Source organism: Sminthopsis crassicaudata, chromosome 5, assembly GCF_048593235.1.
Source record: "Sminthopsis crassicaudata isolate SCR6 chromosome 5, ASM4859323v1, whole genome shotgun sequence".
In the NCBI taxonomy this organism is placed as follows: Eukaryota; Metazoa; Chordata; class Mammalia; order Dasyuromorphia; family Dasyuridae; genus Sminthopsis; species Sminthopsis crassicaudata.
This window is the reverse complement of record NC_133621.1, coordinates 112,617,562-112,631,570: the sequence shown is the minus strand read 5'-3', so window position 1 is coordinate 112,631,570 and position 14,009 is coordinate 112,617,562. Positions and strand designations below refer to the sequence as shown.

At 41.1% G+C, this 14,009-nt stretch overlaps 2 protein-coding genes across 13 annotated transcripts in view; one reads left to right on the top strand and one right to left on the bottom strand.

Moving 5' to 3' along the window:
• Positions 1-13,634, top strand: part of MEST (mesoderm specific transcript) — a 26,076-nt gene extending 12,442 nt beyond the window's left edge. For 6 of the 11 annotated variants that reach the window (XM_074271133.1, XM_074271131.1, XM_074271137.1 and 3 more), the window contains 10 exons: positions 1,763-1,842; positions 3,297-3,374; positions 3,461-3,597; positions 4,269-4,327; positions 6,150-6,190; positions 8,982-9,052; positions 9,475-9,576; positions 10,858-10,934; positions 11,754-11,817; positions 12,488-13,634. In XM_074271133.1, the coding sequence (XP_074127234.1) occupies positions 1,763-1,842; positions 3,297-3,374; positions 3,461-3,597; positions 4,269-4,327; positions 6,150-6,190; positions 8,982-9,052; positions 9,475-9,576; positions 10,858-10,934; positions 11,754-11,817; positions 12,488-12,605 (827 nt within the window). In that variant the 3' untranslated portion in view covers positions 12,606-13,634. Of the gene's footprint in view, positions 1-1,762; positions 1,843-3,296; positions 3,375-3,460; positions 3,598-4,268; positions 4,328-4,929; positions 5,129-6,149; positions 6,242-8,981; positions 9,053-9,474; positions 9,577-10,857; positions 10,935-10,971; positions 11,110-11,753; positions 11,818-12,487 lie in introns of those variants that run through there. The other 5 variants (XR_012482758.1, XM_074271132.1, XM_074271134.1 and 2 more) reach the window with 5 other exon arrangements.
• COPG2 (COPI coat complex subunit gamma 2) overlaps positions 13,536-14,009 on the bottom strand; it is a 37,832-nt gene continuing 37,358 nt past the window's right edge. For both annotated transcript variants that reach the window (XM_074271122.1, XM_074271121.1), the window contains exon 24: positions 13,536-14,009. In XM_074271122.1, coding sequence (XP_074127223.1) covers positions 13,879-14,009 — 131 coding nt within the window. In that variant the 3' untranslated portion in view covers positions 13,536-13,878.

Here is a 14,009-nt window from a genome sequence, read left to right as displayed (position 1 = left end):
CCCCCTCCCCTTCCAGCCTCTCCATTCTCTCTCCTTCCCCCTTCACTCCTCCATGTCTTTGCCTCTGTCTCTCCCTCCCTCCTTCCCTCTCTCCACACAAACATGTCCCATCCATCCCTAGTCTCTCCCCTGAATTAGCTCTGTGACCTCCATGCAGATGGTTGTCCTATGGATGGGGCCATCATCTTTCCCCTCCCCACCCTCTCCTGAACTTCCCAGGCCCTTCCCCACCCCAGCCTGCAACCTCTGGGCTATGCTGGATCCCTCCCTTGCCCTTGCTCTGCATGTCTAATCCACACTGCCTCCATGCCCTATTCCCCCTGCTGTCTGCTGCCTCTAGCCGCTGGGGCAGCCTGCCGTCCCCTCTGTCCGGCCCACCACAGTGGTTTTCTAATTAGTGTCCTCACTTCAAGTGTCAGTATTACTGCCTATTCTCTCTCAGCTGTCAGGTAAAGCACACGTCTGACCATGTCAACCCAATGGCTAACTTCTTGTGGTTCTCTGTTATCTCCTGGATCAAATAGAAAATCTGTTGGGTTTCCTGCTTTTCTAGTCTGTCCCCTCACTCCCCTCCCATGCAGCTGGCATTGCGGTCCTGTTCTTTTGGCTATTCCTCAGGCTGGACCTCCCTCTCCTCTTCCATGTGCCTTTACTGTGACCCCCTCCCAAGCCTGCCAGGTGGTCCCTGCCCCCTCTGACTTCCAACCTCCCTGGCTTCCTCCAAGGCTCAGCTTTCCATCTTGAATGGTTCTTTTGACTCCTGAAGCTCAGCATTTCTGTGGACTCCAAGACCCCAGTGTGGACAGACGATTGGGGGTCTCTGGGGTTAGATGGGATTGGTGAGCATGGCCGGCTCCCTGGTCCTATCCTGAGCTCGCTTGTTAAGCTCACCCAGAAGAGAGCCTGGCTTCTCAGAGTGGTGAATGTTGGTAAAGGTCTTGGAATCAGAGGCTCGAGTTCAGAAGCACCTTTAGATCCTTACTAGCTGTGTCAGTCTGCATTGGATAAGTCACTTAACTTCTGGCTCTGCTTTCTCATTTGTAAAATGGAGCTAGTAGGATCCACCTTTCAGGGTTGTGGGGGAAGGCATCAAATGGAGTACCTGTAAAGGGCTTTGCAAACCCTGAAAAGCTTCACAAATGTAGTTCAGTCATTTCAGTCCTGTCCAGCTCTCCATGACCCCATTTGGGGTTTTCTTGGCCAGATAGTGCAGCGGTTTGCCATTTCCTTCCCTGGCTCATTTTACAGATAAGGAAACTGAGGCTGACAGTCACACAGCTAGTAGGTATCTGAGCCCCTATTCCTTGCTTCAGGCCCAGCACTCTAACCCACCACGCTTTTCAACTGCCCTATACAAATATTGTTTTTATCATCGTGATTATCATGTGTTTGGTGCCTGGTGTTTGAGTCTGGCTTCCTAAGGCTCAAGATTTCAGGAAGACAAGCAGACTCTTGTCAGAGCAATTTCATAACACATTTCTAGCCATTATTTGCATACATGGCAAGCCAATTCCAAATTCTATTCATTAATGAAGGAAGAGCATCTTTGTCAATACACAATTGTGTATTGAATGTTGTCCTGAACTTGCCAGTAACAAACCTGCATTTGTTTCTAAATATTCTAACATTTAGACTCTTTGTTGGTTCTGAGAGAATCTCTGCATCCCCACCTTGGTTTAAATTAGGGTGCTTGCATTGGGTTCATGTTTGCTTTGTGGGATTTCCACCTGACCTCTCCTTCCCTTCTCTCTTTTTTTCTCAGACTCATGGGGTGCAGTTGGGAGCTCAGAAATAGTGGTGCTTTTACATGGCTTTCCAACCTCTAGCTACGACTGGTGCAAGGTGAGATGAGAAAAACCCAGAGTCAAGGAAGCTGACTCCTGAGCCTGCACACTAAGGTGGTCAAAACAACAAAAACCAAACCAAATCTGAGGATGCCCGTGTCTATCTGGACAATTTGTAAACAATGGTTGAAAAAGATTCTTTTTTAAAAGTGTAGTGCTGTGATCTTTTCATCAACAACCATTAATCACAAATCTGTTTCATATAGAAATCTGTATTGAGCAGTTAATCAAGCATTAATTGAGCATCTACTGTGTGCCAGATGTTATGTACGCTCATTGGCTGGGGATATAAAGTAAAAAATGAAAGCCCAAAAAGAGCTTCCATTCTACTTGGAAAACAAGCATACCAATTACCAAATATGAAATAAATACTGAATAATTTTGTGGGGTAGAGGGTGGCACGTGAGTTTAGCATGGGGGTTGGGGGTCAGGATCTAGAAGGGCAGGAGATGGAGAGTTGTTCTTACCACAGGCTTTCATTCTGATGATGGTAGCAGTGGGGGTAGTGGAGGGACTGCTGGGTTCAAAACCTAGAGCCTATTCTCAGTCCCCTTCCTCACAAGGAAAAAGGAACTGACTCTGGTTTTTGGATAAGCCTCAGAAGTATGGGCGTCATTTTAGCCCTTGCTAAATAGCAATAATAAAATAACTAGCATTTACAGAGTGCTTACTGCATGTTAGGCACTGTGCTAAGAGCCTAATAAGGATCTTAATTTGATCCTCACCACAGCTCTTGGAGTTGGGCACTGGTATGATCCCCATTTTGTAGATGAGGAAATTAAGGCAGTGTCTAAATGACTTTCATAGGGTCATAGAGCTATTAAATGTCTGAATCTGTATTTGAATTGAGCTCTTCCTGAAATGGGCTTGACCCTCTATCCATTGCTAAAAAGTAGCGTGCCCTTCAGTCCATGAATATAGAGTGGCAGTTGGGGAAGCCTCCTTCAGTGGGAAGTGGGGGACAGTGGATTTGCATGACTAGATTACAGTTTCATTTACTCATTCATTCCTTTAGCTCTGTAGTTCAACAGAAGACTAGAAAACTCAGAGGTCTTGAGTTGAAGCCCAGCTCTGTCATCAGCTCCTTTTAAAACTCAGAGCAAGCTGTTTTTCCCTTCTATGAAATGGTTATAAGAGAAGTATTGATAGTCTTGTCATTCAGATGGTCCCAAAAGCTACTGCCCAGAACAACAGGGTTGGGAATAACAAAGTTAATGCAAAAGGGGGTAACTCTTTAACAAACTGGAAAAGTCTTGTCCTGAAATTAGGCAGGTCTTTTTGAAGGAGGGGAAAATGGTGGACTCTACTTCTATAGAGGGAAACCTTAGGGATCAATCTGCTCCCAGAAAGAGGGTCTGCTTGGTCACCTGAGTTATGGGAGGGCCTGGTCAGTCTGTAAGATATCTGTAAGATATCGCCTTTGGGCTGCTCATGCCTCTGTCTCTCTCACAGATCTGGGAAGGCCTGACCCAGAGGTTTCACCGGGTGATTGCCCTTGATTTCCTAGGTTTTGGCTTCAGTGACAAACCAGTAAGTGGGATCTGTGAAAGACCTTTAGCAGATATGGTTCCCAGCGGAAGACTCACACTTATGCTTTTTTCTCCCCCTCTTTACAGAGACCCCATAATTACTCCATCTTTGAGCAGGCCAGCATTGTGGAAGGGCTGCTAGGACACCTGGGACTTCAGAACCAGAGAATTAACCTTCTCTCTCATGACTATGGGGATACTGTGGCTCAGGAGCTGCTTTACAGGTTGGTGAAGTGATCAGCCTCCTCACCCTCTCCTTTCTGTGTGCTTTTAAAGAAAAGTCGAACCCTTCACACCATTGGACAGCTTGCCTCGGCTGCTTTACTGACCTGAGCCTTCTGCTCCTGGCTTGCTCATTCTTTCATTCAGCAAGTAATGCTGGGTGTGGTGGATAGGGTGTCAGACCTGCAGTGAGGAAGCCTCACCTGGAGTTCAAATCTGATCATAAACCCTGTGTGACCCTGGGCAAGTCACTTAACTCTGTTTGCTTCAGTTTCCTCATCTGTAAAATGAGCTGGAGAAAGAAATGGCAAACCATACTTCCTTGCCAAGAAAACCCCAAATGAACCTGGACATGACTGAAAGGACTTATCAAAGAAGAACAATGCATTTGTGCTTGGAGAGGAGGGAGAGAAATGGCAGAATCCCTGCCGCCACATGGTCTTGCACATGGAACATATAATTTCCTCTCTTTTATAGCTAATCATTTCTACTTTGAATCATGGTTATTGGTTCATGTGCTATGTCCTTGTATAGTAGTAAACACTCAAGGCTGGGATCAGCACCTTGTTTTGTATGTTGCTCCCTGGGTACCTAGCACAGTGTGCACATAGTAGGACACAAAGTGCTTGTGGAAGGAATGGAATTGAATGGTTTTCTCTTTCCTTGTCCCTAGGTACAAGCATAATCGGACTGGTCGGGTTCTCATCAACAGCCTTTGTCTGTCAAATGGAGGTAACTGCTTGGAGTTGGCAAGGATGAAAATTGGGGGATGGCCTAGCTTGGCCAGGTTGTGGCCTAGAAGGCTGGATGTCTCAGGATGTAAAAGATATAAGCACTTAGATCTTCCTCAGGTGAAATCAAAATCAGTTTCATGATTGAAAATTCAGTGTTCCCAGAATACTCTCTGCCAGACATGTTCAGTTCAATTTAATAACCATTTATTAAATAGCCTACTATGTGCAAGACACAGAAAAGGAGCTGTATAAGGGATAACGATATCCCTGTTTGATGCATTATTTTGATCAGGTTATGATTGTTGGGAATTGGAGGGGAAAGGAGTTCCATTGTGAATTCATTTTTGCTTCTTTAGGAGTAAAGTACTTGCTACTTACAAGTTTTTTTTTGTATTTTTTTTTTTAAGATTTATTGTTTATTTTTAATGTTAAACATTTTTTTTTTTGAGTTCCAAATTCTTTCCCTCCCCTTACTCACCAAGGAGGCAAACAATCTATCAATTAGAGAACAATTTTCAATATGTTTCAACAAACACATCTACCATGTGTAATGTGGAGGAAATGAAAAGATGTAAAAAGAAATTGTTCTTGTCATCCCAGATCTCACAGTATGGTGGATGGATAAGATGCCCACCTCTGCAATACAGGTTACTTTGTGGTTGGAATAGGGAGAACCATTTGCAGAGGAAGGATGGACTTCTTCAGAAGGTAGCCGCTTGGTCACCTGATTTGGATCTTGATGGGAGATCTTGGAAGATGGGCTCCTCCAATCCAACCCTTTGAGTTCATAGAGGAGAAAGCTGAGATCTATAACACCAACTGACTTGCCCAGGGCCACCACCTGATGGAGCCAAGATTCATGTCTGTTGTCTCCCTTCCATACCTGGGGTCTTTTCTTTAAGCTACATGGCCTTTAACAAGTAGTTCATAGTAGAGTTGGGAGGGTCTGTCTGACGCCTTTGTTTGACAGCTGAGGCAGGTGCCAGAACTGGGGTACGTGGGGGAATCTAAAGGGGGATGGCTTTCGCACCAGTGTTTGGTGTCTGGGGACAGCAGGTTCCTTCATCATCTCAAGGGAAAACGGAGAAATAGAAAGTACCTTTTCCTCCTAGGTTTTGTATATACCAGAAAATCACCCCCTCATCAACATGTTTTGCAACAGAAATTATGACAACAATTGGTGATAATGTTTCCGTCCTGCCTATTATGTACCAGGCACTGTGCTAAAGTACTATTTTACCCCCACAACAATTCTGGGATGCTGCTAATATCCTCATTTCACAGATGGGGAAACTGAAGCCAATAGGAATTAAATGACTCACTAGTAAGTGTCCAAGTCCATATTTGGACTTGGGTCTTTCTGACTAAAGGCCCACTCCTCTTAATCTTACGGACGCAGTGGGATTTGGGCGTCCATTTGGAGAGGGCAAAGCAATCCCTAGAGTAGAATGGAGCATAGAGCGCAGCGCTGGCCTCCAAAGCAGGCTGGGGAGTCATCAATAAACTCCTTTTGCTCCCTGGGAGTTTCTTCATCCAAAACAGAGGAAAATAACCTGCTCTCTCTGTCATGCTAAAGAGACCAGAGGAAGCCAAAATGTCATCTCTAATGAGAGTGACATAATTGATTGTAAAACACTTAGAAGATCTCTGAAGGTGACCCTAGTTTTTATTTATTTTTTAAAATTTTGTTTCTCAGTAAAATGCTTTAAGGGGAGGAATCAGGGGAAAATGGGTGTGAGGTACCAAGAGAAGTGTGGACTTTGATCTGGGCTGAAGTTGTTGGTAAGTGACTAAGAGAAAGTTTTCTGCCTCTCTTGCAGGTATCTTTCCTGAGACTCACCATCCCACCTTACTCCAGAAGGTTGGCCAGTCCACTGGGTGAATCTTTAATCTGAGACTCTGTTTGTACAGAGTTGAGTCTTGTGGGGTCCTTTGTAAAGGCCTGTGGCCTCTCTCATGATGGATAGATGTTAGTGAGATTACTTCCTTCTCTTGAGAAGGAAGGGCAGCTTCCATGATGCTCATCTTTCATCTTAGGCAGGCACTTTTGAACAAACACTGTATTCCATTTCCTTTCTTCTTTTCCTTCTGGGAATGGCCTGTATGAAGACCTGCATGGATTTTGCTTTTAACATAAATATTTTATTTTAACATTTCTGGGCTATATTTCTATATTTGGGCAAGAGCATTGGAAAATTTAAAAGACAAATGAAATGCAAAATGAAGACAAGAGATTGTAAATAATTGCATGAATCAAGTTTCTCCTATTCCTAACTTTTTAGTTAAAAGGAACTAATATTGGCAAAAGTGTTCACATTCCAAATTTTTGTAATCTCTCCTTGGCTCTTTTTGTCTCTCTAGCATGGATTTTTTGCTGTTAATTTTTAAGTGGTTCTTAACTTGAGGTTCAGAAACTTGAGTATGATTGATTTTATTTATTAATCCTGCTATACATTTAAAAACATGATTCTGAAAATGAATCCATAGGCTTCATCAGACTGTCAAAGGAATCTATGACTCCAAAAAAAAAGAACTCCTGTTTTAACTATATGATGTGTATTTTGTTCATTGGAGTTTGCTTTCTTCTCAATTCCTTCATATAAGTCTTTTTATATTTCTTTGAGTACTTCATAATTGCTTATTATGATGGAACATTGCAGATTATATGCTATTAAGCTATACAGAATCACTGTAGGAAAAAAACAGACTCTTAAAATCCCCATGGTCTGCCATTTTGCTTTTAGAAGCATCATTCCACTCAGTTTTTGCCCCAAGAGAGTTCGAGATGAGAGAGGAATCAGCTGGTCCTTCACAAGCAGTCTTGGGCCCTGGGTGTGTCTCAGAATGGGAGCCAGCTGCTGAGTGAGATCCTGCAGTTTCCCACTTCGTCTCTAGGCTTTCCTTAGGGTGACATAGAATAAAGCAAAGACATGTTCATTCTGCTTAGGCTGGTAGAGTGATGAAAGAGAGAGCCTTAATTGTTGTTCCTAGCCTTCTTGGTCATCTAGGAGGTCCCCTGCTAATGGCCCCAGCAACTCTAGCTTCCTGATAAATGGTTTGAGATGAAACAGTTATGTGGGGATAAGGGGATCATCTTCTAAAATCATCACATTTAGGTGTCAAGCTTCTTTGAGAATATATTTTCTCTATCAGTTTTCCTGCCAACTAAATCTTTACCAGTTTTCCCCTCATCCCCTATTTGAGAAGTTCTGGCCCCAGTCTTTTTACTGATCAATAGCTTAGTTGGGAGGGGGCAGAGTATAGTGAAAAGTGAAATTTATATTCCATTATTTCCATGACAACCACCTCAGATCCAATTGTTCCCTGAGACTGCTTTCTTCAAAGAACTACACCTATTTAAAGATACTGTAGTAATAATAGCTATCATTTACATAGCATTTGAAGATTTGCAAAGCACTTTTATGTATATGATCTCATTGATTTTCCTAACAACCCTGGGAAGTAGGTGCTATTAATAGCCCTATTTTACAGATGAAAAAATTGAGGCACATGGGTGACTCTAGTAAAGTCATATAGCTATTATATGTTCTAGGAAGACTTTGAACTCGGGTCTCTCAAATTCTGGACTCTATCTACTGTGACATTTAGCTAATAGTCTATGAGGGATTTTAAGGGTAACTTCTGCTAAAGTTCCACTTTCACCTCTCTTTAGAGTCTCTCTTATAAGGGGGCATTATTCCATTGCATTGTTCAGCCCTTTTTCAGTTGTTGGGTACTTTAGATCATTTCTAGTTTTGTTTTGTTTTGTTTTGATCTTACAAATAATGCTGCTGGGAATATTTTTGTACATACATGTACCTTTATCATCTTTTTAATAATGTCTGTTAGCTATAGAAGTAGGACTATTTGGTTGAAGAGAGTATGCCCATTTTGGTAATTGTCTTCATAATTTTATATTGATCTCCAAAAAAGTTGGACCAATTTGCAAACTGTTGCATCAAGTGAATGGGCTTGTGGCTTAGGTTTTTTTCATCAGTGATGCTAATGTGAATTGATTTTCTTATCATCTTTCTTTGCCAATTTGATAGGTGCCAGGTGGAACTTCAGAGTGGTTTTAATGCCTCAAGTTTTTGAACATTTTTACATGTGCATGGGTTGTTCATTTGTCTTTATCCTGATAAAATATCCTTTGTTTGAGAGAGATTTTTTTTTGGGGGGAAGAACATGTAGATGAATGTCTGTGGCTTGAGCCCTTTACTTGAGCCTAGTGGACTCCTCATTCAAATCCAGGTTCAAGTTGGGATTTGAGTGTCCAAGAGCCAGATCTGAGAGGAAGGGTTCTGGAACTGGGATCCATAGATAGATTTCAATGAGGCTGTGAACTTGAATGGAGAAGGAAAATTATATCTTTATTTCAGTGTAATTGGTTTCCTTTGTAATCCTGTATATTTTCTTCATTTAACAAACCTGATTCTTTGAAAGGGTCCATGGGCTTCATCAGACTGTTAGAAACAGGCTATTCTTTCTCCAAGGGAGGAAGTAAAGAAATGCCATTTTTCAGATATAGAGAAGCTTAGTTCAAATCCCTTTAATCCCAGACAAAGAGGCTGAGGGTTCCCAATGCCCTATTAAAAAAGTTCCCTTCTCCTGGAGTTTCATTTCATGTTATTCTCTCTTTTTCTAACCTACAGCTGCTTAAAGATGGAGGCCTGATATCTCCCATTCTCACTCGCCTGATGAATTTCTTCTTCTTTGCTCGGGGGTGAGTTACTTGGTGCCTGAACATTGAGATTGCTTTTTGAGAAGCATTAGAGTAAAAAGTGTTGCAAATCTCAATCTTGGCCCTAGTGCTAGGGCTAGGAAGTTCATAATCTGGGGGGGAGGGGGAAAGGGGTGGCCAGAAGTTCCTTCTTCCCTCACCTCAGCAGCTGCTTCCAAGGGCCCTGACTCATTCATTGCTTTGAGGAGCAGAGAGCTGAGAGACTTGTGGGGAGGCTGCTTTGAAGTGGTTTGCATTTTCAGGAGAGTAAAGATGCTCCCAATGCAGGGAGTGACACAATATGGTAACTAGATAGTGTATGCTTACAAAACACCTACTTTACCTGTGCAATGGTCTTGAAACTAATACTAGAAGTTCTACTCATACCTACTTACCCACACTTTCAATTTTTGGGGATCTTTCAGCCTTGCAGTGGTCTTTGGACCATACACACGGCCTTCAGAAGCTGAGATGTGGGACATGTGGGCTGGTATTCGAACCAATGATGGCAATCTGGTCATTGACAGGTAAAAGATACACTTTTACTTTAGTATCAGATGTTTTACTAAAGGGAAAAGGGCTTTTCCTCCACCTCCACTCTGTTCCCTGGGTGGCCTATACCTTGTCACAAGAGGAATACCACTTATTAGTTTGATTTTATATTCATTTGAGAAGCTGCTAGAAAAGAGAGAAAATGGGAACAGAGGGACTTTTGATCTGGAGGCCTCCACGGCCAAAGACAATTTAACTAAGCAGTTGCCAATTCTAATCTGTTTGGTCTGTAACTTTCCACCTAACCTTTAGCAAAGCCTTGTTCCTCTCAACATAGTTGCTAATATTAACCACTTAAAAAGGTTTTATATACTTGAGAACTTGCTGTCTCTGCTCAAGTGTTATCACATTGTAATTTCTTCAACCACTGGGGCTGAGGATATTGCCACAGGTAGCCTATGGGAGTCTATCCAGATCCTATATCTGGATACAGATCAGAGTTTGGCAGTTTTCAGAGAGAGTGTTGAAAATCTGGACATTCCAGAGACAAGGCTTCCTTTTCTACCAGCGAGTTCAATGTGGTTTCTACTTTGTCTTGTTATCTCCAAGTTCTAATTGATGTCTATGTTGGAAATTACAAGGAATGGGCTACTTTCCCCACGGGATCTATAAATTTGAAGGTTGTTTTTAACATGAGATAGTATAATTTTTTTCTTAGTGGGAAAGAGATAGAAATTATTTATACTAAGAATTGATGATCCATGTTCACCTATATGCTGTCTTGGAGCTGAGAGGAAAAAGGATCCACACTAGAAATTAGTCTCATCTGATAATACTGGAAAGATTTCTTTTCCCTGTTTTCTAGATATGAGTTGAGTCATATATAGTTTTGTTCTCATAATAAAATGGAAGGAGGAGGTTAGGGGTGTCTGGGACTATTGAGGTCCCTTCAAATAGTACCTTGTGCCTTAAAAGCTTATGACTCTAAATGGTCATGGGCATAGATGATCATCTTCTGAATGCCTGTATTAATCCAATTGAAAAAAATGGGAATGATCTATTTTCCAAAGAGCATGGGGTGAGATAGTCTGCTTTTCATTGCATCCCTGATGAGTACCAGTTGTCACTTTTCTTATTTATCATGTTGAGTATCACTAAGTAATTGTTTGGTTCTGGAGTTTAACAGGAATGAATGTGGCAGGTGAGGGCAAATAACGACTTTCCCTATGATCTAACAATCTAAAATGCCTTGTGGTCTCACTAGAGTGTGGCTTTCCTTGACTCACACACAAACTCTCACTAATCTGTCCCTGAAGTCTCTTAGAGTTCATCAACCAGAGGAAGAAGCATCGAGACCGCTGGGTAGGGGCTCTCGTCTCCATGGCAATTCCTCGTAAGTGTTCCCTCATTGTCTCTTTGTTAAATTTTAGGTCTTAGGTGAAGCATCCTACCTACAGGGAAATCAGACGGGTCCTTAAGAGTTAAAATGAGATGGTAACCCAATACCAGGAGACATACTCTTCTGAACTAAGACTGAACTGAAACTAAGAAGATACCACAACAGCAAAGTACTGTTATATATGGGAATTAAGAAACCAAAAAGTGGAAGAGTCTCTCCACTGCTGATCATTTTGGTTACTACAATAGATAATTATTTTGAGTGGCAGCCATGGGACACAGACTTAGCTGAGGCAAGGATTAGTCTCTTAAGCCATATGTGTGTGTGTGTGTGTGTGTGTGTGTGTGTGTGTGTGTGTGTGTAAAAGTTAATTAAAGCAAGCAAATCCAGCCTCTCTAGGGTTGCCTTATTAAGTACATAGTAGGCATTCAACAATGATTTACATGTCAAAGAAAAATCAAATCCAACTATTCTAGTGATGTTAAAATGCTTAAATATTAAATTAAATATTAAATAATATTAATGTTGAATTTTTTAAAAGAATCAGAACTTTACAAAGAAGAGATATTTAGACACAGAATAGAATACTGGAGGGGAGAAAGATTATGAATGAGCCACCATGGGTTAGCTGCCTCATTGCTAGAAGCTTCTTGAGATCTATTTAATACAAGATAGTGAGTTACTTTTCTTTTCTGGAGGGCAAGAATAGGCCAAGAATGACATACTGTACTGGGGGCAGCTTTTGTTCTGGTTTGGGTTTTTGAAATGGAGTATCAAGAGAATGCCTCTAACCCTTTACCTGTTCCTTTCCAGTTCATTTCATCTATGGGCCATTAGATCCAGTGAATCCTCATCCAGAATTTATGAATCTGTACAGGTAAGCAGCTCTTGGGAATAGCTGTATGCCAGCCAGGTTCAGGTGCAGAGAGAACAAAGCTGATGTTCCATCAGATGTGTCTTAGATTCCCTGGTTGGTTCATGAAAGAGAAGTTAGGGCTTTGGATAGTGATACTCCTCACGTTAAACCCAACAGGGCTTGGAAAAAACAAAATAGAATACCCATGGCTGATACTGTGTGTGTCCATGAACATGTCTTGCTTAGCTAGGAAAGCTTGTTGTGGGTTAGCTGTGGAATATTGGCAGGTAAAGTTGACATTTGTTTGTATTCTGAGTAAAACATGTTAGGAACTTGAGCCTGTCAGGCTGCAAAGGGAAATGGAGGATAATTTTCCTCTGATTAATGTACTCCTTCTCCAAGTCATTTGGAGTGGGTGGGACTGTTTTTCCAGCCCAGTTATAAGAAACAATGCATTTGAGATCAGATCAAGTTTTAAAGTTTAAAACAAATAATTCTTTTACTTGTTATAACCCAGGAAAGTAACTGATGCCTTCCTTACCTTATCCCAGGCTCAAAGCTATCCTGCTTTGAAGAAATGGGTTTTATTCCTACCTGGAAATTTGTTGTAGGTTTAATTTTTTTAAGCTATTGCTTATTGGAACATCCAAACTCAGCTTGAACACTTCACCTCTACATTCTTTTTCAATAGGAAAATGTTACCCCAGTCCACAGTGTCGATTCTGGATGACCACATTAGCCACTATCCACAGCTTGAGGATCCTATGGGTTTTCTGAATGCATATTTGAACTTCATCAACTCTTTCTGAGGGAGGAAGAGTTGTTTTCCTTGCTTTATTTCCTTTTCAGTCACAGTTGGAACTGATTCCTCAAAGAGGGATCATGACTATATCCCATCACTAAACAATACCCTGAAGTAACACCATGAGCTTCAAAAGGTTTTGTCTCATGTCCCATCCACTTCCTGTTCAGGCTGTCAATCAAATGTCTTACCCTCCCAAATCTTTCAAACAAAAAGCCAGCAACATTTTCAAGGTTGTGGACTCTTAGAATTTGAAGGTGCCACCCACTTTCAATCCCAATTACATAATCATGCAATATGCAAAATCTCTTTTTAAAGTCAACTTCTCTTAAAATATATGCTTGCATGTTCTATAACCAACATGTAGCATCACAGCAAGCCAGATTCTCTGTTTTGGTCATGCTTTTGGATTTCTCTTACCATCTTGTTAAAGTGTAATTTATATTGAAGTACATCTTCTTACAGATTGAGTTATATTTCACACCTACAAATGTAAGTATTTTTTTATAAAGACACTAAACCAGCAAGTATGTTCTGTAGCTGAGTAGTGAATCATAATGAATTATTAAATACGATTAATTTTTGTATGTCAAATTAAATCCTGTTTTCACCTAAAATTTTGAGGCATGAAGGATCAATAAATAATGTCTGTGAAAAGAACTACTTCTATCGGCTGATATGTAGGCAAGATTCTCAGCTGATTGCAGTCTGTTTATTTCAAAAGATGTGTCCTTATCCTGCAAGGGGATTTTCACCCAAGCCAATTTTGCTCTGTTGAATTCCTTTTATGAAGAATACTCAAGTGGCCTTTTAGCCTGTGTTTTCCTCTGTTTAACAGAAAGAATTTGTAGAAAGTTCTGAAAGGCCTAAAGCAAATGGTGCTGAATACTGTTTTGTTAGCTACAGTTGCAATGTCTCAGTGAAGCAGGAACATTCATTATTTTAAAGTCTTTTTTATTAGCAACTTCAAGTATAACAAATTTTGAAACTGGAATAATTGTTTATTTTCTATTAATAAAAATGAATTTTGACAAAAGTGGACTCTGGATTCTTCCCCACCACTTGGGTTACACAAGTTCTCAACTCCACCAGGTGCTTTTGGACACAATAAGTTAGAGCAAGGAATGTAAAGAAGTTGAGCAGTTGCAGTAAAAACAACGTGCATAAGGACAGACACAAGGACAGACATTTGCTTAGTAGATCTGCCTAGACATTTACTTTCCAAAATCATGAAAAAAGCCGACTGGAGAGTACATTAATTACAAAGCTTAGATAAAAATTTATCCAACTGAAGCTAAGATAACATCAACAGGTGTTTCCTCTTTGCTTCTCACAGTCACCTGCATGGTCACTCCATCTCCTAAGGCCAATCTAGACCTCACCAGTAAGTCGTAGCCACCTCTGTATACAC